General features: G+C 41.6%; 1 protein-coding gene across 7 annotated transcripts in view; it reads left to right on the top strand.

Moving 5' to 3' along the window:
• The window catches only part of PPFIA2 (PTPRF interacting protein alpha 2), a 634,690-nt gene that overhangs the window by 485,301 nt on the left and 124,729 nt on the right, over nucleotides 1-24,660 (top strand). For all 7 annotated transcript variants that reach the window (XM_034772198.1, XM_034772232.1, XM_034772206.1 and 4 more), the window contains 2 exons: nucleotides 11,090-11,311; nucleotides 20,056-20,202. In XM_034772198.1, the coding sequence (XP_034628089.1) occupies nucleotides 11,090-11,311; nucleotides 20,056-20,202 (369 nt within the window). The remainder of the gene's footprint in view (nucleotides 1-11,089; nucleotides 11,312-20,055; nucleotides 20,203-24,660) is intronic.

Raw genomic sequence — 24,660 nt, 5'->3', positions numbered from 1 at the left:
TGGAAAGGAGCGGCGCAGGGCCGGGGGCCACTGCCACCCCGAAGCCACTCTAGGTAAATGGTGCCAGGCTGGAGCTCACACCCTGAACCCCTCCTGCACCCCAACTCCCTGCCCTGAGACCCCTGCCACATCCCACACCCCAAGCCCCTGCCCTGAGACCCCTGCCACATCCTGCACCCCTCCTGCACCCCAACTCCCTGCCCTGAGCCCCCTGCCGCATCCCGTACCCTTTCTGCACTCCCTGCCCTGAGCCACCTGCTGCACCCCTCAACCTCTTGCACCCCACCCACCAACTCCCTGCCCTGAGCTCCTGCCGCACCTTGCACCCTTTCTGCACCCCCTGGGGGCAGCGTTGTGGTGGGGACTTCGGGGAAGGGGTTGGAATGGGGCAGGGAAGGGGTGGGAAGAGGTGGGGCAGGGACAGGGCCTAATGGAAGGGGTGGAGTGGGGGCAGGGCCAGAGGCAGCGAGGGGGGGTGTCAGTGATGCGGCCCTCAGTTCAATGCACTAGTCCTCATGTGGCCCTCATGGTCATTTGAGTTTGAGACCCCTGCTCTAGGTGCTTACAAACTGATTGTTTAATAGTTTGTTCCAGTATCTTTCCAGATATCAAAGTTAGGCTGACTGATATATAATTCCCGAGGCCCTATTTGTTCCCTTTTTAAAGATAGGTACTTTGTTTGCCCTTTTCCAGTCCTCTGGGACCTAACCCGTTCTTCAGAAGTTCTCAAAGATAATAGCTAATGTTTCTGAGATTGCTTCAGCTAGTTCCTTATGTACCCGAGGGTGAATTTCATCAGACCCTGCCGACTTGAATATATCTAATTTATCTAAACATTTTTTAGCCCGTTCTTTCCCTATTTTGGTTTGTATTCCTTCCCCCTTGTTGTTAGTATTAATTGTGTTGAGTATCTGGTCACCATTAACTTTTTTAGTGAAGACTGAAGCAAAACAGGCATTAAACACCTCAGCATTTGTCACGGTGAAACTGACTACTTCAGTGCTTTCCTCATATCTTGTCTTTTACAAAATTAAAAAGCAATACGTTCAACATCACTAACTTGGACAATTTTATTTTTAATTTGGTAACTACTGTAGTCTGCTGTCCTTACTGTTGTTTTAAATAGTACATTGTGCCATCTCTGTCACACAGCTTTCCCTTCAACAGTACTATTGAATTAGACTGAAGTGTGGATGTGGAACAGATTTAAAGAGATTAAGTTTTTCAGTGTGGGTCTTGTCCTGTACCTACTCCTGGTCTTGCTTTTATCTTCGTTTCTCCCTTCTAATAGTCCAGTAGGCAGATACTTTTCTCATGCTGTTGTATGGGGGGAAGGAAGGGTCTGAGGGACTTTTACTGTGTTCCCATGTGTTTACCCTCCTTCCCACTGCTGACACGTTGCCTATACAAACAGCAGATTGCATTGCTGCTGTGCTTTTGATCTAGAGAGAAAAAAAATCCCACACTAATGATGTTGGTTTTCCTTTCATGCTATTCCACATTAGGGAATACGGGCATTACATTCCCCTCCTCCTCCTCCCATACACCACTAGCAATTTGAAGATGTTTTTTCTGGACCTTTTTTCTTGTTTAATCCCTGTTGCCCTCCATGGCACTTGCTCCCACAGGGTATTTTTGAACTTTGATTTTCTCTGTGGTATGCCTCCTCTATTGTAACTAATACTATCTCTGCCATCAGATTTGCTTGATGATTCTTTCATCTCTGTTCTGTTTCTCCTCCTGGCTACTATTGCTATATTTGGACAGCTATAAAAGCTTTTTAGTGAGGAGACACTATCTCTGCACCACTTTATATGGACTGTGATTTCAGATTCTCAGTCACTGCCATGACTTTGCTTTTGCCTTTTTTTTTTAACATAGTGATGTTAAATTTGCTTTTGCTGCTTCTCTTTATCCCTGTGGTCTATAATACTATGTAATATGAAGTGAATATCATTAACTTAATTGTTTAAATCACCTTTTGTCCAAGGATCCAAAAGATTTTGATGAACTATTAATGCATTGAGCCTCACAACACCCCTGCGAAGAAGGGATGTATTATTGTCCTCATTTTATAGCTGGAGGAATGGAAGTACAAGCAGCTTGCCCAAGGTCATACAAGAAATCTGTGGCAGAGCCAGGAACAGAATCCTGGTCTTCCCTCTCCTCTCTCTTGTCCCACCAGTCCATCCTCCCACCCCCCCGCAGTACTCAGTGGAGAGGTTACTCTTTACACCATGAAGATGAGGAATACCTCTGCATGATAGGCAACTATCAATCTGCTGGATCATAGTGTATGCATAAGAAGTCTAGTCACGTGCCTGATGAATCCATTTGTGGCTGCCAAACCCAATTCGAGAGAGATGCACCTTGTTACAAATTCCATAGATCCATATATTATCTGAGTTGGAAACAAAGATTACAGGGCTGCTTTCTTCTTTCTCACTTTGTTTCCATCCTCTGGATCAAAGCTGCTTCATGTTGAGTTGCACCCAGTGCCCAATGTTTCCTCCAGATTAGATAGGATTCTGTGCACTCCTCGCAGCTTTCTACGTTGATGTTGAACAACTTCATATCATTTTTACACATATTGTGGTACTGCCATAAAGGGTGACCTCGCTTTCTAGAGCTGTCATGGATCTCACTATACAAAATATTTTGGGGGATACCGTCTCCTCCCATTCTTCTGACATGAGCAAGCTATCACAATATCCTCTTCTTAATAGTGACTTCTAAATATGTCAGTCCTGTGCACTCCAACATCTCTGTGTTTGGTATTTTGTCTTCCCACTTTATTTTCAGGACCTTGGGCAGGCATCTCATATGGAAGCTGTTCAGTCTGCTGAAGTGCCTAGCATATGGAGTCCACATTTCTGAACCATAAAGCAGAGATGACAGCACACAAGTCTCGCAGATTTGCATTTTACCTTAGTCAATAGTTTGCTGTTATTCCATGCACATTTCTGTAATGGGCTGAAATTCTTAGCTACTTTTCTGATTCTTTTAATTCAATATCAAGGTCAAGATTCCTGCTGATCATAGAACCCAAGTAGCAAAAGCTGTCAATGACATTAAGAGATTTACCCTCCGGAGTAATGTCAGGCACTGGTTCTTCCACCCTTTGGTACATGATCACAGTCTTCTTGAAAGTAATTGTCCACCAAAATCTCTTGAATGACGCAGAAAAAAAGAGATTTTGCAGAGAAGATTCCCTATGGGCAACCAAGGCTGTGTCAGCCGCAAACAGGAAATTTCTCAAAACCCAGCTCTTTCACCTTGGTTTTCACTCTAAACCTTGTGATGTAAACCATCTAGTCTGGTTCAAAGATAAACGCTATCTTTAAATGCATGAAGAACCAGGAAAGAAAAGTTGATGTTTAAGAGCACAGGGGGCTATGATACACCCGTTTCATCCCATTGTTGATATCAAAGACATTTTATTCTTTGTTTTCATATACTATAGTTGCCTTCATTCCTTGATGTAAAGAACGAATAATGTTCAGTGATTTGAGAGGACAACCCAGAGTCTTCAGAACAGCAAAAAGGCAGTCTGTTTACCGTATTGAAGGCCTTCATCAGATAAATGAAGGCTATGTACAGTGGTATTCATTTTTCTCTACACTTCTCTTGCAGTTGCTTGATTGAAAATATTATATCAATGGTAGAACATCCTGAGCGAAAACCACATTGACTTTCAGGATAGATTCTTTCACCTAGAGGTTGCAGCCTACAGAGCATAATGCAAATGACAACTTTTCCAACAATGTTCAACAGGGAAATACCTCTGTAGTTGTCAGAGTTGCTTCTATCCCCTTTATGTTTGTATAATTGTACAAACCGAGCATCTTTGAAATCTTGTGGTACCACTTCTTCTTTCCAACAAAGTATTATGACTTCATGGAGCTTTTGGAATAGTTTGTCATTGGCACATTTGTAGACTTCAGCAGGCAAGCAGTCTTTGCCATATGCCTTGTTCCTGGGAATCGATTTAATGGCTTTCTGCAAATCTTCTAATGTAGGTTCGTTGTCTAAAAACATTATAACTTCAAATTGTGGTAATCCTTTGAGCTTTACGTGTTTGATTTCTGCACCTCTGCATGCGAGTGGGAGAAAGGGATATGCTTGCTGTCATATTTGCTCTTTACTAGTTCACCCCATTCTTCCTGCTCCTTATCTGTGAATTTTTGCTCTACTCAGTGCTGCTTCCACAGTCCCTTCAGTCTCCTCTTCCAGAATAAGAAAACTTTTACAGCTAATATGCTGTGCCTAGAGGTGTAACTGAAGTAGATGAAACAGCATAGAGAAGTAGTTTTCACACATTTAAGTGACTTTTAAAAATATTTTATTTTTTTCTTGTGATGCCTGAACCCTTTCTTCCCTGGCAAAGTCTCCCAGTTGTAATGGTAAGTTTACAAATGGGAGAGATCACCAGGGTAATACTAAAGACATCATGTGATACAGTAAGATATAGTCCTTCTTTGACCTTTAACCCCATCTTCACTGTGATTTACAAAGTGATGAAGCTGATCTAAGTAGAGACTAAAACCTTCTATTAAAATGGTTGGGGGTAAGGAGATTTTCCACCCGTTTTCTGATGCTGCAGCATTTTCAAAAGAATTCTAGTAATCCGATCATTTCTCTGTAATCTGTAGAGCAATGGTTCTCCCCTTTCACATAGGAAGCCTCTGAGTGTGACCCCTCCTTATAAATTAAAAACACTTTTTAATATATTTAACACCATTATAAATGCTGGAGGCAAAGTGGGGTTTGGGGTGGAGGCTAATAGCTCGCAACCCCCCATGTAATAACCTTGCAACCCCCTAAGGGGTCCTGACCCCCAGTTTGAGAGCCCGTGATGTAGACAATACATATCATTTGAAATACAAAAGCTTTTCAGAACCTAAAATACATTTTAAAACAGAGATTCTCAAACTTTAGCAACCCAAGGACCCCCAGTTTGATTTAAAAAATTTTGGGGACGCCTAAGCCCCACCTCTCAACCCTTGCCCCGCCCCTTCCTGAGGCCACGCGCCTGTTCCACCTCTACCCTGATGCCACTCCCCCATTCACTTCATCCCCCCTCCCTCCATTGCTCGCTCTCTCCCACCCTCACTCATTTTCACCTGGCTGAAGCAGGGGGTTGGGGTGCAGGAGGGGTATGGGCTCTGGAAGAGAGTTTGGGTGTGGGAGGGGGTGTGGGGTGCAGGCTCAGGGCTGGGAGTTTGGGTGTGGGAGGGAGTTTGGGTGCTGGAGGGGGCTGAGGGCTGGGGCAGGGGGTGGGGTGGGGGTGTGAGAGGGAGTTTGGGTGCAGGAGGGGGTGTGGGCTCTGTGAGGGATTTTGGGTGCAGGTTTTGGGCTGGGGTGTGGGGGGGGTAGCGGGGGTGGAGCTTACCTTGGGCAACTCCCAAAAGTGACTGGCAGATCCCTCTGGCAGCGGCTCCTAGGCAGGGGTCAGAGAGTCTCCACGCGCCGCTGCTCGCAGGCACCGCCTCCGCAGCTCCCATTGGCTGCAGTTCCAGGCCAATGGGAGCTGCGGAGTCAGCACTTGGGTCTGGGGCAGTACACGGAGACCCCCTGCCCCCACCCCCAACCGCAGGGACATGCTGTCCACTTCCGGGAGCAGCGCGGACCCAGGGTCCCCACTCCTCCCCCCCTCTCTCCCAGCGCCTCCTTCATGGTGGGGAACAGCTGGTGTGAGGGAGGTGCTGGGAGGGAGGGGGAGGTGTTGAGGGAGTTGAGAAATGCTGTTTTAAAATATTATTTAAATTAACTTTCCTGGACATCTCTCTGTGGTATAACCTCCACCTCTGCTTAGGATTAAAACAGGGTCTTTGGAGATCTCTTTTGGCTCTCTTTCCATTTTTCCCTACCTTGCATCTCCTATCTACCTGTCTGTCTGTCTGTCTGTCTCATGTTCATCATGTCCTCTGAGCTCATAGCTCCTATCCTTTCTTGACTTGACCTCAGTTTCCTTTTGCTCTGAGACCTCAGATTTCACCTACTTTCTGTGCTTGGCTTTTAGTCTTCCCTTTGTTAATCTCTACTAACATCACTTCTGCTATTCTGTTTCCTTTCAACTCCACAATGACCTATGGATCTTCATATCTGAGCCAATAGTGAGTGAAAAGATTTAGAAGTCTGACTCACCTGTTCTGGGATCCAAGACAGAAGTCTTCCATTGACTTCAATGGGTATTGGATCAAATCCTACAAAGGTCCTAAAATATCTGGCCATCCCGGTCATTGGCTCTCTTCTCTCCCCTTGGCTGACTTGATAACCAAATGTTGCTCTCCACTGGGTGAGGGACAGAGTGAAACTACAGTGTATTCTAAGTCTCTTGTAAATGACAGATGGCGTGAAATGTACCGGTACATAGCAATCAAAATGTTCCTTTAACACATTCCAGTTGTACTGTCAAGTTAATGAAAAATACCTTATTGAAACTGCCATAAAACTGATCTAGGTACATGTCACATGACTCAAACTAGACGTGATTTATTCATATCGGTATCAAGAAAGGTATTGAGTTTTTAGCCAATAAAACATATTTATATATATTTTGAGAAAAAGATTTTAATAATATTTAGGCTCTAGCAAAATGTCACAAACACAAAGTAATTTTTGAGAAGCTACAGTAACATTATGGGACAACTTTTAAAGTGGGGGCTTCATAATTATTTGTGACTCAGCTGTGGCTTCTAATCCAACACAATTTTTAAAATATAATATTTCTTATGGAAACGTTGATTTTGTTAGTGCAGTTGTTAGCTAACACAAATTATTGAAATTAAGGATAGTCTGTATTTAATGGGGCCACATTGAATAGAACAATATTAGATAATCAGATGATTGGGATTGGATAATCAACATGCTCTCTTTCCTCCCTCCCTCACTGAGTTGAATAGTATTACATAATTAAAGGATTCTGGGGGCTAATCCTACCCTATATTCAGACCATGCTGTTGCCTAGGATGGCAGGATTGAAAGGAAATCAAATTATAAAAAAACGAGTGACAAAAGGAAACCAACCCTCACTCTGTTGCAGCTCTTTTCCTCTGTCTATCCCTCTTTCCCCAGGATAGTGTGTGCCAAGAGATTAAGTGGAACACAAGTTCACTTTGCCTGGTCTGAGACAAGGCCAACAAGAGTAAACTGAGCTCGGATCAGTTTAGCCTGGAGACCTGGCTCAATGCCTCTCCGCTCTAGCTAGGGAACCCTTGTGGAGAAAAGAAAGAGTCCCTCCTCCCCATGTGTGTGTTGTTATTGTCTGGATGACAGTGGAGAGAGAACCAGAGGGATGGAGAACATGTAGCATGATGATAGGGGAAAGTAAGTACCCATTAATGTTATTTCAGTGTTGCATGTGGTTTCTAAAAGAAAACAATGATTAATTGCACTAGATGTGTTTCTTTGAATGTCAAATTATTGAATCATAGAATCATAGAATATCAGGGTTAGAAGGGACCTCAGGAGGTCATCTAGCCCAACTCCCTGCTCAAAGCAGGACCAATCCCCAACTAAATCATCCCAGCCAGGGCTTTGTCAAGCCTGACCTTAAAAAACCTCTAAGAAAGGCGATTCCACCACCTCCCTAGGTAACCTATTCCAGTGCTTCACCACCCTCCTAGTGAAAAAGTTTTTCCTGATGTCCAACCTAAACCTCCTCCACTGTAACTTGAGACCATTACTCCTTGTTCTGTCTGGTACCACTGAGAACAGTCTAGATCCATCCTCTTTGGAACCCCTTTTCAGGTAGTTGAAAGCAGCTATCAAATCCCACCTCATTCTTCTCTTCTGCAGACTAAACAATCCCAGTTCCCCCAGCCTCTCCTCATAACTCATGTGCTCCAGCCCTCTAATCATTTTTGTTGCCCTCCGCTGGACTCTTTCCAATTTTTCCACATCCTTCTTGTAGTGTAGGGCCCAAAACTGGACACAGGACTCTAGATGAGGCCTCACCAATGTCAAATACAGGGGAATGATCACATCCCTCGATCTGCTGGCAATGCCCCAACTTATACAGCCCAAAATGCCATTAGCCTTCTTGGCAACAAGGGCACACTGTCGACTCATATCCAGCTTCTCGTCCACTGTGACCCCAAGGTCCTTTTCTGCAGAACTGCTGCCTAGCCATTCGGTCCCTAGTCTGTAGTGGTGCATGGGATTCTTCCATCCTAAGTACAGGACTCTTGTTGAACCTCATCAGATTTCTTTTGGCCTAATCCTCTAATTTGTCTAGGTCCCTCTGTATGCTATCCCTACCCTCCAGTGTATCTACCACTCCTCCCAGTTTAGTGTCATTTGCAAACTTGCTGAGGGTGCAGTCCACGCCATCCTCCAGATCATTAATGAAGATATTGAATAAAACCAGCCCCCGGACCGACCCTTGGGGCACTCCACTTGATACTGGCTGCCAACTAGACATGGAGCCATTGATCACTACCCGTTGAGCCCGACAATCTAGCCAGCTTTCTATCCACCTTATAGTCCATTCATCCAGCCCATACTTCTTTAACTTGATGGCAAGAATACTGTGGGAGACTGTATCAAAAGCTTTGCTAAAGTCAAGGAATAACACATCCACTGCTTTCCCCTCATCCACAGAGCTAGTTATCTCATCATAGAAGGCAATTAGGTTAGTCAGGCATGACTTGCCCTTGGTGAATCCATGCTGACTGTTCCTGATCACTTTTCTCTCCTCTAAGTGCTTCAGAATTGATTCCTTGAGGACCTGCTCCATGATTTTTCCAGGGACTGAGGTGAGGCTGACTGGCCTGTAGTTCCCCAGATCCTCCTCCTTCCCTTTTTTAAAGATGGGCACCACATTAGCCTTTTTCCAGTCATCTGGGACCAAGAGAACATGAATATGCTGCTTTTCGACTAACTGCATTCAGCAAATACTTACCAGAGGTGAACAACAGGAAAAAGTAACTTGCAAGCCAGTTTTGATCAAGACATATAACCTTTTTCTATAATGACTCAACTTAACCATGAAATATATGGGAGTTATCAATGAGAGTTAGGCACTTTTCTACCTTTAAAATCTATTCCTTAGTCATCTACTTCAACATTTTTAGATCATTTATTTGTTTATTTCTATTTTTTAAATTATTGTAATCTCTCAAAGAAAAATGGTGCAATTATTTTTTTAACTTTCACAATTACTTTTCACAGAAAATGCTGATGAATGTACTCTTGTTAGTAATTAAGGCTTACTGATGATGAAGTTATCATAGTTTTGGTCACGTAAAGTAAGTGACCGGAATGGTGTTCATGTTTCATATTTGATGGTTGCTTAGTTATATTTTTAGCTTCAATTCGTATGCTACCATTTAGGGAATAATATGGCAAGGTAAACACATGATAAAGTTTGTCCATCTGTCTATGACTTACTCCATCTGTCATAAATGCAAAAATTACTGCATGAAAATAAAACCCTAAAAGTAACATTACAATAACCATGAGTGGAGAAGTTACATAAAGTTCATACACTGGAACAAAGGATGGTGGTAATGTATTTAATATTGTGGCCAGGTAGTTTTTTTATTTTCATATACAGTTGCAGCATATGAATGGTAATTATATGCAAATGCTGTAATTGAAATCATTCTGACCAACAAAATAAAATGGAAATAAGATTTTTCAACTTCTACGATTGTCATTAGTCAGTAGTATCCCAAAGTAGATCAACTGTATTTCAGTAATTAACATACAGTTTAAGCATAATACAAATCACTAGGAAAGTAATTTTGGAGCTGAGCTGTTTTAATCTAATGAATCTTTAGTGTGAAATTTTATTCAGTGATCCACAGAAATGCAGATGGTCTTAGTGTAACTATATGGTCTGGGTTCATTTGATAGCTGAGTTGAGTAAGAATATAATTAAAGTCAATAAACAAAGTGATTTTCTTTGAATTTGTAAATAGACACAACTGTATAAATATGTAGTCATGATGGTAACACAGAAGCAGCAATGGGAGAAAGTATGGATTCTATCCAGGGCACAGCCAGACATACACCATGTATACAGTAGTATACACTTGGCTCTCCAGTGGGCAATGGTCTACATCCTTGAGGACCAATATCCCTGTGCTGCACTCTTGACAGCATGGGACAATGTAAAGTGGCTTTTATAGCACTGTTCTATTGAACTCCAGCAACTTGCAGCAACCCATCAGCTGTTTGTCTCCCCCACTTCTCTGTGTGCAGATACTCAGCAGCTAGTTCATTGTTTCCCTTCTCATTGAAGCTGAGTGGCAGAAATATGAAGTAGCCTAGCCTAGCTGGGTACAGGGGTGAAGAGAGATGCTGAAAAGAGACTTCAAGGAAGATGAACACTAATGAGGAAGAGACATTGGGAGAGTGAGACTTCAAGAGAGGACAAAAACTAGCAGAATCAGCCTGCAGAATGTTATTCTCAACTCCACCCAAACATAACTGATATCTGTCCACCATTCTGTTTGGGATTGGGGGAGGGTTAGTGAGATGATTCTTGGGAGCCATCCCAAACGTCATTGACTAATTTTAAATACTGTGTGGAGCCTTGTTGTTTGTTCTGTGCATACTTTCAAAATGACAGTTGTCCAGACAAATTGGGGATCAGAGGGTTGCTGTGCATCTGCATGATGCTTTCTGGTGAATTTTAGTAATGTGATCTGGCTGACTGAGTAGGGTTCCACGTGTCAATGCCAAACACTGTTGCTCATTCATGTTTACATTTCTTCCCTTATCATTTGTATATGCAATACTAGAGACTTAAAATTCCACCTCTCCTGATGGAGATTTCCTTGCTCTGAAGGTTGAATTCTATTGACTAGCACCGACTTCCTATAAAAAAAAGACCCAGTACATAAATAATCACAATTCACCCCCCCAGTTGTTCTAAAACACAACTAATGCACAGTTTAACCGTGCACATATCTTCTATTTCCTTTGTTCATTAGTATCCCTGATCTCATGTTATTTACACTTAAAACGCCTGTAATATTTTGTCTTTTAATTACTGACAGATTTGTTTTAAAAATGCTTCAGGCAGTTTCTACATTATATGATAAGTAATGGATGAATATTGTTGCGTCTCTCCCTGCAGCGCCTATCAAATGGCTCTATAGACTCAAATGATGAAGCCAGTCAAGTGTTGGAACTACAGGAACTGCTCGAAAAGCAAAATTATGAAATGGCACAAATGAAGGAACGTTTGGCTGCACTGTCTTCCCGAGTGGGGGAAGTAGAGCAGGAAGCAGAGACCGCCAGGAAGGATCTAATTAAAACAGAAGAAATGAGCAGTAAATATCAAAGGGACATTAGAGAGGTAAGATGGTTCACCACACTTTGACCTCAAACTTTTCAACAAGTTGTGCATGGGGTATTTGACATGAGCCAAGCTGAGTCACTGAACATGGCAATCAAGGTTAGCACTGACAGAAATCTTGGAAGTATGTTACACAAAGTTTAATCTTTAAAAAAAGAAAAGCACCCAAAATTATTAGAAATCTTTTTACAAAATATCATTCACAAAAACAAAAGTGTGTGTATGTCTCCTCTCAATAAATCTGTTTCCTCCTCTGCAAATTCCCACACATGTGAGACATCCCCTCCACTGAAATATTCTTCCATGCTCCTTATCACCTCTCCTCATATATTTGTGACTCCCTGTTTTATAGCCTTCCAGATATCATGTCTCCAGGCTCAGATTTGCACTGAATCTGTTGTGTATCTTCTCAAACATGCAAAGAGGAGAAACCACTTTATCTCCCATCCTCAAGCACGTCCACTATCTGGCATTTCGATTCAGAATCTGTCAAAATTGCCTTCTCTGCTTTCAAAATCCTTCATGAAATTTCCTCCCTATCTCATAGTCCCTTTCTCTCTCTTTCCCTACTTCTTCTCCCTCCTCTGTTTCTTCACCTGTTCTTGCCACTCTTCATGCAAGAGACTGCTCCTTTGCAGCTCCTGCTCCATGACACAGCCGTGCTGTGTTTCTCCATCTCTTTTAAAATCTCCAATTAAAACATGTTTTATACAATTTAAGAAATTATATTGTCTTATTATGCCACTCTGATATCTCCCTATGCCCTCGCCCCCAACTGGTTTCTTTCCTCATCTGTGCTTTCTGACATTCCCTTTCTCAACTTCTCTCTCCCCTCTCCAGTGAAACATTCACTGTCTTCTGGACATCTTGAATCCCATCTGCCAGCTTCCTTTCTAGCTGTAACAATGTGCCAATGTTCAAACACCCATGCTTCAACCGACAGCCTGTCCTTTTTACTCTAAAACCCAAACGTTAATTTACAGAAATAGAATGAAATTGGACTAAACTATCAAAAGCCAACTTTGCTAATATAATTTTTTTCCAAACAGATATAAAGGTACCTGCTTGTATGATCTAACTGGACAGCAGAAGAAACGCTTTCCAATGCAGTGACTGAAGTATGCACTGATAAATAGAGTAGACTGGTTTGTTACACTTAGGATAAGGGTTTTTTCCTCTCCTCCACCTATGTGGAAAGTAGAACTATAAAATAAAAGATGTTTTAACTACATTCATTATTTATTTAAGAAAAAATATAACTTTATTTTCTTTTAGCAATCAAGGAAAGGATATTCTAGATGTTTGGTTTAACCTTTGTCTTAGGACCAGATTCTGCCACCTTTACTTAGGTTACATAGTACCTTACTCTTTAAGTAATCCCACTTATTTCAGTGAGACAGTTTAGAAAGTAAAGTAATCTCAGTGTGCCAAGATAATGTGTCAACATTTAAATCCTTCTAAAAACCAGACAAGTTTTTAAAGCTAAAACAATTATCTGCAGGCAGTGAAATTCATTGACATAGATTTCTGAGTCTAATAAAAACCTTAAAATGAAATCCTGACCCCACGGAAGTCAATAGCAAACCCCCGTTGACTTTAATGGGGTCAAGATTTCACCCTTAGTGAAATTATGTGTATTGCATATTAATTATATATTGCATAATCTTCCAGTTATATATGTTGCATTGAGAGGAGACTATACCGCAACTTATCACTGTATTTAGGACTTATTTTTTATTCCTGATTCATATGTGTTAATTCTGTACAGTTAGTAGTTTTTTGGGTAGTTCATCATACTTGTGGCTCTCCATTTCACTTTGAAATAGGGGGAGATAAACTCCAAGGTAACATGTTGAAATGTTTCTGCTGTTTCACAGTAGCACAGAATCTGTTGCATGTCACCACTGTACTCATCTGATTGAGTTACATATTGGTCCAAATCCTGAAGCGTTTACTCATTTTTGACTCAGTCCTTAGGCCAAAACTCTCATTAACCTTAGAGGGAATTTTGCCTGAGTAAGGCCTGAATAAAACATGGCTAAGAGCTTCAGAATTTGACTATTTTGATCCCCGATACTCTGTTTACTGATGCAATTATCATATAGACATTGATGGCTAGATGTGTTGGTGGTTTAGGTTTTATTGCCACTCCACCGGCATGATTTGCTGATTAATTTCATACTCTATGAGTATATTTACAAGGTAGCGGTAATTCTATGTTTTACTGCATTCTTCACTGATGAAACTGCTTTACTGATTGAGCTGCATGCTGCATTTCATTTTCCCACTGGATGGTACAGCACAAAGTTAGCAGGAATTCAGAAGCCTAAATTGTCATCAGTCCTCTACAAATCTTTCTGCAAAATGTGCGGCCACATCCATTTGAGCTCACAAAATCTTGCATTTGTGTGCCAAAAGGAATGTGGGTGTATGAATCCCAGATAGTACAAATATGAGAGTTCAGGGCTAGATTCACAGAGGAACTTAGGCACCTGGCTGCCATTTTAGGCACCTAAGTCCAACATTTAAGCAAAATTGAGGTCCCCCAAACCCCTGCTTAGCTGCCACCTAACCCACTAGGTGTCCAACTTTCTGTTGGTGAGCATGCACATAACCACTTAAGTCCCGATGCTGCTGAACTGCTCAGTGGCCAGTTCATGCTTAAATTGTGGTAGGATTCACAACATAGGTGTTCCCCCCACCTATCTCAGTTGTGGTAGGCGTTCTCACTCCATGTGTAACCCACACCAGAGACAGGTGAAAGTGAGCAGGTCATGTGTGTCTCCCACTATATTGAATAATTAGGGCACTCCTCCAGGATGTGAGAGACCCAAGTTTGAATCCCTGCTCTGCTGCCTTGGAGTAGAGGCTTGACCCCAGATGTCCCACCTCTCAGGTGAGTGTCCCACTCCTCAGCTAATGAGTATTCTGTGGTGGGTGTCTCTCAATATCGCCTGTGGATGATATTCAACTTTGTATTAATAATTAAATATTCATTAAGCAAGCAAGAAAGAATGACACTATAGCTCAGGGGGAAGGGCATTCTTCTGGGAGATTGGAAACATGGGTTCTAGTCCCTGCTCCAATGAATATTTAAACATTTAACTCACGGCTATGAATTCCACCGGGCAGCAGAGTATCTAAGAGTGAGGTGCTGCAATGCCTAAATCCCTTTGTGCACAAAGATTGATGCATTTGGATATTTTCCTGCTGAAAATTTGCCAGAATGTATTCAGCTACCTATTGGTTGTGTGTTTTTAAAGTTGCAATGGATAAATCAAATTATTAAATATTGTTCTTAACACATAAAAGCTGCTGGTGGAAGAGTTTATTTCATTAGCCCCATGAAAATATCAGGATGGATGAAGAAAATAAATTCTATAATCAATGTAAGGAAACTTGAAAAGTTTCCAGTTTGTTATACATAATGCATACAGTATCTTGGTGCAATCTCTAACATTATCTCCTTCAGTATGCAGCTTGATCAGTAAAATGTAAATGGGGGTTTTTTTATGTTCAGCATGTGAAGTATGTGATTATTGATCAGAACACCCAAATCAGTCAGCAAAGTATATGATAATTCAACCACTGAAATTTGCAAGTTGAAGAGTATGCCAATGTACAAGAACCATCTCAGTAGGTTGAGTACAGTTAATCATATACTTTCCTCTCTCCATTTTTCCCCACTTACCTCTCTTTCGGGTGTTCTGATTTCTAATTTTCCTGTGCTATCAGGAGAAGAAAGTGGTGCCCAAAGATAGAGCTAGAGCCAGAGCCATCCCTAGGGGAGTGCGTGGCCCGGGGTGGAAGTGACAAATCTGTCACTTCCGGGACCAACCGGTGCTGGCCAATCACTCCGGCCTTTCCGGGAACGATCGCACCCAGTGCCAGCCAATTGCACTGGCGGCCTGCGGGGCCCCCCCAAAGCACTGGGGCATGGAGCAGTTGCCCTGATTCGCCATACCTAAGGGACGGCTTTGGTTAGAGCATAGAACCATAAGCCAGGATATCCGAGTTAAGTTCTTGCCTCTGCCACTGACTTACCGTATTTCTCTGGACAAGTCACCTTTCTGGATCTCTGACTCTCCCCCACCCCCAAGATATTCCACATATGGAAATTATGTCCAGTGTTTTCATCTGAGTAGCCTTGTGCCATGAGCTGCTTTTTCTGACACTACTATTGTTGTTGTTGCTGTCCCCCAGTCAATTCCATGTTTCTGTCCTCTTCTGGTTCTTTTTCTACCTCTCTAATTGCTCCTTAAGTATGTCCTCCAGAGGATCCTCCTCATGTCCCCTGTTCAACTTTCTGTGGGGTTCCATAGGGCTCCGCGGTTGGACATCTAGCTCTCAGCTCAAACTCAATGGCTAAAACAGAATTCTTAATGTTTTTCACCCCACCCTACCTCCCATATTGCCCCACACTTAGGAGGAGCTCCCCGTAAATGTCCACAAAGGTATCTCATTATCCTCCTTGAAATTCCTCCTTAACACTTTTCTTTGCCATGCTGCCTACACAATATTTGTCAACCATCAGGCTGCTGATGTTCTGTGACCCTGGCTTATCATTCTGACAAGTGTTTTTTCATTGTTTCCTTGTACTCCCCATCTATCTGGCTGTGTCCATCTGTTGTCTCCTGTCTCAAGGCTGTCCTTCTGTTCTGTGGGTTCTTGGTCTGTGATTAGGGCTCCTAGGAACTACTGAGGTATAAATAATAATAATAATAAGATACAGGTAGTGCAGTCACAATAAAAAAAACTAAAAAGTACTATATTTGGGAGTTGCTCATTTGAAAATCTTTCATCTTATGCTGGTGAATTCACTATTGGCATAATCAAGAGAGATAAGAGCCATGTGGTTTGAGAGACATTTTCCCATTCACTATAAATTACAGGATTTTTTTATACTTCAAGTCAATATGTAAGAAAACTACTGGAACATATATATATTTTTAATCTTAGCATGTCCAAGGTATACATAGGCCTCTACCTATGATATAATTGAATCTTTCTATTGTTTCCTTCCTTTTCTGATTGTTGTTTACTGTGAATATTTATAGATAACTGTTTTAGCATTTATAGATGATAGAGAGAAGCTGTTTCTTTTTGACTTTTGAATATCTAGAATAAAGACAGAAGTTACACCTGCAGCTTGAAAATCAGTCCTGTTATGTGAATCAGTGAAGCCAATGGAGAAAAGGCAAAATCAAATATCAAGGGCTTCCACTCTTTAGTGGACAACATATTTTACTTTAAAGGGAATAACTGTTTTGAAATATAGAATGTGGAACATTGTTACTCTCTCCCACTAGTTCCTGCATCAGCATAGTCCTTCTCACCCTGTATTATCTGTTTGCTCCTCTCTTCAGATGACAAGGAAGCAATCTCTTCACAGGCCGCTTTACACTCCATTTCAAAAATGCCATCAGTTGTCAGTGGGTAATAAGAGAAAGGAAGCAGCTGTTGGATGTGCCTTAGAGAAGTGCTCAGTGTGAGGATTGGCATGAGTGGGCAACAGCCCAGTGAACCTGCAGGGAAAATTATTTCAGCAGCAGCTTCTTTCTTCTTGCAAGGCTTCTCTTCCGGTCTTGCCAACCCTGAGCATTTAAAACTCTTGAGTCAGCCTCCCCAAAACCATCAGACTCAGGGCCGGTGCAAGGAATTTTCGCGCCCTAGGCGAAAATTCCACCTTGCGCCCCCCACCCCCAGCCTTGCGGCAGCTCCCCACCCACCCCTCCGCCCTGAGGTGCCCCCCCAGCCGCCCCCTCTGCCCTGAGGTGCCCCCCCCCGTGGCAGCTTCCCCCCCCCGGGGAGCTGTGCGGCAGCTCCCCACCCCAGCTCACCTCTGCTCCGCCTCCTCCCCGAGCACACCGACCCCGCTCTAATTCTCCTCCCTTCCCAGGCTTGTGGCGCCAAACAGCTGGTTGGTGCTGCAAGCCTGGGAGGCAGGAGAAGTGGAGCGGCTGCTGCGCTGGGAGAGGGAGTGTGAGCTGCACGCTTTTTGGCGCCCCCAAATCTTGGCGCCCTAGGCAACCGCCTAGTTTGCCTTAATGGTAGCACCGACCCTAATCAGACTGACTTAGAAATCATGGTATTTTAAAACCACGTTATACAGTTTGGTTCTTTTTATTTGTCTTCTTGTTATTCCCTGCTTTTATGATTCATCTTTTCATATGTTTTTCTCAGCAAACATAAGGGCTAGAAACTTATTTTTTTTTAAAAAAAAGCTTCAGATTCTCAAGTATTTACACAACTACAGGAGCTGGGACATGAGGAAAAGAGCAAATATCACAAAGATGTCAATAAAATCAGAAGAGTTGACAACTGAGTCTTCTACCCTAACTGGGTTGCCCACAACAGGTCCCTTTGTCTCCCCAGGATATTCCTGGCAAACATAATATCCCTGTTAGAGTTGGTCAAAATGTTTTAATCAGAAAAATAGTTCATGGCACAACAACTACATTTACAACTAAATTAAATGTTGGTGAAATATGATGTTTTGTCAAAGCCAAAACCTTTCATGAAATGAGCTAAGGTGCTGGCCCATGAAGTGGGTAAGCCAGTTTCAAGGCTCCCTGATTCAGAGCAATCTGGGATTAAAACTCTCTTCTGCCTAATTTACAGCAGAGTTTTCCATTCCCACTCAGGCAGAGAAAGGACTTCAACTTGGCACTTCCACATCGCAGGCTGGAGCACTAATGGCCACCCACATACACACCCAAATGCAGATCAAAAACAAATTTCAAAACCTCAAAATTTGCCACAAAATGGAATTGTCATCTTCTAGTCGGCTCTAGTCCTGACTCCCTTCTCCTGCTCCTTTCCTTGGCGTGTCCCCTCCACACTCCCTCATCTTTGAGGAGGAGCATCAGAGGCTATTCTTTCTCCACCCAAAGGGCTCCTTAAGGAAGTCAGCTGCTACAGACTACAGCCTATTCAAACCTGAAAGGATCTTTGCAAGAGTACAGTGTATTCCCAACTGTCTGAATAGCGTGGGAGGGGCACTGATTTTGTTCCAATAATCAAGAGGGTGGGAGCCGTTCAGTTGGCAGGATGGCCTCCCCTGCTGCTGGTGGTTCCTCCTCCTCCTCGCAGACCTGGCCAGAAGTCTCTGCTCTGCCCACTCACTCTCTCGTGACAGCGGGGCTGCAGAGGACTCCCAGGGCTGCTGCAGGGCCAGTGACACCCGATCACTGCAGCTGCAAGGTTCTGGTGGGAGGCTGCAGTCCTGGTGGGACAAAGCGGAGTCCTGGCCAGCAGTCTGTGCTCTGGGGGACAAGGAAGGAATTCGGATAATGCAGAAGTTTGGATAATAGGGTTTTGGATAAACAGGAGTGTACTGTATTATTTATTTATTTATTTGTTTTAGTTATTTCACTTACATTGCAGTTTCACCTAGATGACTTAGCTGGGTCAGAGCTCCATCGTGCTAGGCACTGTATAATACAGCAAATGATAGTCCATGTCCCAAAGATCTTACAGCACAGCCCACCCATGCATCAGAGAGCAGCTGAAACAACAAATATCCTTTTTCTGCTCCCAGCCATTGGCTTTACTGAGTACAGGGGATGAGTCTACCTTAATCACTGTGGTTACAGAACAATAGCTACACAGCTCCTGAGGTTTTCTTGTAACTGCATGTTAGGGTTTGCAGCATGTTTCTCACAACCCGTGCTCACTCACACCTCTTTTTTTTTCAATAATCGTAGTTGTTTGATATGTGTGGGCTGCAGCCTGTCTCTCAGAAGCCTTTTTTAGGAGTGTCCCCCGAGGGAATTGTTGGAGTCATGGCTCCTGTCACCTTCTGCAGGACTTTGATTGTGGGAGGGACCCTGGGATGGTATCTTCCCTACCTTCCCTTTCTCTGTATACATCAGAGAGGGGACAAGGAGATGAGCCTGTGAGAGACGTGTCTCATGATAGAAAGAGCTGCAGAAGAATTGGGGTTCCATTTGGAGATTTGAGTTCATTGAACTCAAACCTTCATGTAAATATGCAGAGATTAGCTCAATGCCAGCCTTCATGAACTTAAGCTACAGGACTCCATTTGCAAACAATATCTCTACTGATTCTGTAGGGTTCATGCAGCCCTAGTATATATGATCTCCACACATACTCTCCTCCTGGCAAATTAAAGAGTAAGGTTTGATTGATGACACTAAGTGCTCACAATAGGAAAGGGTTTGGATCTACAGTGAGTCAAGTTAGTCAGTTCTGGACCCTGGTGCTGTGGATTTCAGTATTGGCCTTTATCACCGCCTCTTGTAATAGACTTACAATATATTAAAGCACATCAGCTTTCTTGATCAGTGGCATATAACTTTTATAGTATAGTGATGTTCAGTTTTGATATATGAAGTAGATTCTTTTCTTTGTATTCATTTCTACAGTTATTTAAAAATAAACAAGTTAATGTTGGGTTCTTTGTTATATGTATCACACATACCAAAATGCAGATAACTAGGAAAAAACTGAGAAGTTGAGAAATCTTCAGTTTTCCCTGAATGTTGTTCTGAACTATATATTTATCTATATTAGTGGATGGCATTAAGTTCTGCTATAGACATTAATAGGTGGTTTATTTATATGAAGACATATTAATCCAAAGGGGGAAAAATGTTTCCTACAGAAAATAGGAAAATCACTTCCTCTGCGTATTATTTTTGCAGCTCTGTCTACTGTTAACATGAAAATTAAGCTGACATCTAAACTAAATGACATTTGAAATACATGTTTCTTCATTTTAGGCTATGGCACAGAAAGAAGATATGGAAGAAAGAATCACTACCCTTGAGAAGCGCTACCTCAGTGCACAGAGGGAATCCACCTCCATACATGACATGAATGATAAACTGGAAAATGAACTGGCAAATAAGGAGGCCATCCTGCGTCAGGTTCAGTATCTACATCCCTGGAGCAGCTCTCTTTATGCAGAATTATAGTTAACACTAAACAAACAAACAGAATGAGTACTGAAGTTGTGGTAGGAGGTTTCTATTAAAGTAGGCCAAATTTCTCATTCTAAATCAACCATAACAGAGCATGGACCAAATTGCCTTAAAGAAAATCAGGCAGGTCAAAGTCTATAAGGTTCACATTAGTTACCACAATCGTAAATAGCAAAACCAATTTGTCCACTCAGCTCTGTGAGGTATCTGTGTTGAGTTATGTATCCCTGTGGTGTCCTGAACCAGTGAGCATCAAATCACATAAGCTAAGCAAACAGTGCACCAAACAGTCTGTGCACCCTGTTTGCTTGGATATCATTGGTCACACAAATGCGAATAAAAATTATATATTTTAAAAGAAAGATTATTCCACCAAATATTAGTAATTTGCAGAAAATGGGTTTTAATAAATGAAAATATTTTAATAATGCATGGATTACACAGATAATTTTATCATCCATGTATCTTCATTTTAAAAAGGTTTTTAAGGATGAGACAGTTTTCTTTCATGTCATATTTTTTTCTGCGATTGTTGCAAAACCTGAAGTCCAAAGTTGAAATAGGGGACGTCAAAGCCCATCATTTAAAACTTATTCAAATTTATGGATTCTAGAGCTAAAAAAAGCTTTTAGAATTCTTAGGGTTTGTTTATCTTATAGCAAGGGACGTATTCTAGTAGTTCAGTGAGGAGAATGGAAGTCAAAACTTACAGGTTCTATTTCTGATTCTTTCGCTGGTTCAGTACAACCCTGAGCTAGTTGGTTTTAACCTCATAGGCACAGGATTTAAATTTCTGTAAAATTTGTGTAGATGCCTCAAAGGGGTGCTGAGAGGCATTATTAATTATTTTATATCAATATTTATTGTCATTAGGTGCTATACCGGAGAGAGAGCACAAGAACTTTTGAGTACCAGAGCTCTCAAATTGCTTCTGGTTGTATTCTACTACAAAGTGATTTGAGTTTGACAGAATAAAACCTAGTTATGTGCCAGCTAGGTCATTTGTGATTAAGTTTGTGAAACAACAAAATCTTTGAGTCTGATGCTCCTTTGTCGCTGAAATACACACTGCATAGGGCTGTCAGGGAAGGGTGGGAGCAAACGTGGCATTGCCTTCTGGTATAAATTAGAGCAACCTCGGAGTTCTCTTACATATGCTTCGACAGATGAAAGTCAGTGGGTGCAATGAAGCTCTGCCCCCATGCTTGTCCTCCTGGGAATTCCCAGCACTTCAGACTCTATAATGGTGGCTGGCTTAGAACCATTCTACTAGCCATGATAGGGTGGAAAATGAGGAACAAGAGAGATCTGCTACCTTTAAGGCCCATTTATACAGTTGTAGTGCTATAAAGGGGCTTAGGGCAACAGAGAATCAAGTTCTTTGTCTGACCAATGGATCAGGTGAATGGAGGACATTGCTTATAGTTTCAGGTAAGAATTACAATATGGATAGAAAACTATAATGTAGAAGTATGTATATTGTTTAAATTTTGGAGAAGTGAGTTTCTTTCTCTCTCTCAATAGACAACAAAGGTTTATTCTTTAGTTTTTCAAATGTCTTATCTGTAAACAGTATATAATGCAAAAGAAAAAAAGAGCTTCCCCCATTATAAGGCAATTTGAGAACACCTTGATAACTAAATTGTCCTCTGAGTGAAACCCCATTAAAATAAAAATATTTATGTTCATTAATGAGAATGAAAGGATCAAAACCAAAACTTTTTGGATTCTATTTTGAAAGTTACTTGAAGACTGTTATTAATTTTTCTCTTTAGCCATAAGAACAATAGATGAAAGAGCAAAATACCTATATCAGCTGTTAGTTTTTTATTAGCAATTTAAGTAGTTTTACAATATGCATAAATGGCCTACAGAGAATAGTAAGTACTGATAATTGTGCTTCATAAAAGCAGACTTAGAATACATTTTCAGCATTGCAACATCAACAAAATACATTTTAAATCTTATTACCCTGTCAAAGGATTAAAATATCAGTACAAAAGATTACAATATTTACAGCATGCTCTTGTTAGTACCACCCTAAATTCACTGGAAGGGGACAATTAATACTAAATGAAATCATATTAACATAACATAAGAATATAAGAAAGGCCGTACTGGGTCAGACCAAAGGTCCATCTAGCCCAGTATCCTGTCTACCGACAGTGGCCAATGCCAGGTGCCCCAGAGGGAGTGAACCTAACAGGCAATGATCAAGTGATCTCTCTCCTGCCATCGATCTCCACCCTCTGACAGACAGAGGCTAGGGACACCATTCCTTACCCATCCTGGCTAATAGCCATTAATGGACTTAACCAACATGAATTTATCCAGTTCTCTTTTAAACTCTGTTATAGTCCTAGCCTTCACAACCTCCTCAGATAAGGAGTTCCACAAGTTGACTGTGCGCTGCGTGAAAAAGAACTTCCTTTTATTTGTTTTAAACCTGCTGCCTATTAATTTCATTTGGTGACCCCTGGTTCTTGTATTATGGGAATAAGTAAATAACTTTTCCTTATCCACTTTCTCCACATCACTCATGATTTTATATACCTCTATCATATCCCCCCTTAGTCTCCTCTTTTCCAAGCTGAAGAGTCCTAGCCTCTTTAATCTCTCCTCATATGGGACCCGTTCTAAACCCTTAATCATTTTAGTTGCCCTTTTCTGAACCTTTTCTAGTGCCAGTATATCTTTTTTGAGATGAGGAGATCACATCTGTACACAGTATTCGAGATGAGGGCGTACCATCCATTTATATAAGGGCAATAATATAGTCTCAGTCTTATTCTCTATCCCCTTTTTAATGAGTCTTAACATCCTGTTTGCTTTTTTGACCGCCTCCGCACACTGCGTGGACATTTTCAGAGAACTATCCATGATGACTCCAAGATCTTTTTCCTGACTTGTTGTAGCTAAATTAGCCCCCATCATATTGTATGTATAGTTGGGGTTATTTTTTCCAATGCACATTACTTTACATTTATCCACATTAAATTTAATTTGCCATTTTGTTGCCAAATCACTTAGTTTTGTGAGATCTTTTTGAGGTTCTTTACAGTCTGCTTTGGTCTTAACTATCTTGAGCAGTTTAGTACCATCTGCAAACTTTGCCACCTCACTGTTTACCCCTTTCTCCAGATCATTTATGAATAAGTTGAATAGGATCGGTCCTAGGACTGACCCTTGGGGAACACCACTAGTTACCCCTCTCCATTCTGAGAATTTACCATTAATTCCTACCCTTTGTTCGCTGTCTTTTAACTAGTTCTCAATTCATGAAAGGACCTTCCCTTTTATCCCATGGCAGCTTATTTTACATAAGAGCCTTTGGTGAGGGACCTTGTCAAAGCCTTTCTGGAAATCTAAGTACACTATGTCCATTGGATCCCCCTTGTCCACATGTTTGTTGACCAATTCTAATAGATTAGTAAGACACGATTTCCCTTTACAGAAACCATGTTGACTATTGCTCAACAGTTTATGTTTTTCTATGTGTCTGACAATTTTTTTCTTAACTATTGTTTCGACTGATTTGCCTGGTACAGACGTTAGACTTACCGGTCTGTAATTGCCAGGATCACCTCTAGAGCCCTTTTTAAATATTGGCGTTACATTAGCTAAGTTCCAGTCATTGGGTACAGAAGCTGATTTAAAGGACAGGTTACAAACCTTAGTTAATTGTTCCGCAACTTCACATTTGAGTTCTTTCAGAACTCTTGGGTGAATGCCATCTGGTCCTGGTGACTTGTTAATGTTAAGTTTATCAATTAATTCCAAAACCTCCTCTCGTGACACTTCAATCCGTGACAGTTCCTCAGATTTGTCACCTACAAAAGCCAGCTCAGGTTTGGGAATCTCCCTAACATCCTCAGCCATGAAGACTGAAGCAAAGAATCCATTTAGTTTCTCCGCAATGACTTTATCGTCTTTAAGTGCTCCTTTTGTATCTCGATCATCAAGGGGCCCCTCTGGTTGTTTAGCAGGCTTCCTGCTTCTGGTGTACTTAAAAAACATTTTGTTATTACCTTTGTAGTTTTTAGCTAGCTGTTCTTCAAACTCCTCTTTGGCTTTTCTTATTACATTCTTGCACTTAATTTGGCAGTGTTTATGCTCCTTTCTATTTGCCTCACTAGGATTTGACTTCCATTTTTTAAAGAAAGTCTTTTTATCTCTCATTGCTTCTTTTACATGGTTGTTAAGCCATGGTGGCTCTTTTTAGTTCTTTTACTGTGTTTCTTAATTTGGGGTATACATTGAAGTTGTGCCTCTATTATGGTGTCTTTAAAAAGCACCTATGCAGCTTGCAGGGATTTTACTTTAGTCACTGTACCTTTTAACTTCTGTTTAACTAACCCCCTCATTTTTGCATAGTTCCCCCTTTTGAAATTAAATGCCACAGTT

Source organism: Trachemys scripta, chromosome 1, assembly GCF_013100865.1.
Source record: "Trachemys scripta elegans isolate TJP31775 chromosome 1, CAS_Tse_1.0, whole genome shotgun sequence".
Taxonomy (NCBI): domain Eukaryota; kingdom Metazoa; phylum Chordata; order Testudines; family Emydidae; genus Trachemys; species Trachemys scripta.
This window is presented reverse-complemented; position numbering and strand designations above follow the sequence as displayed.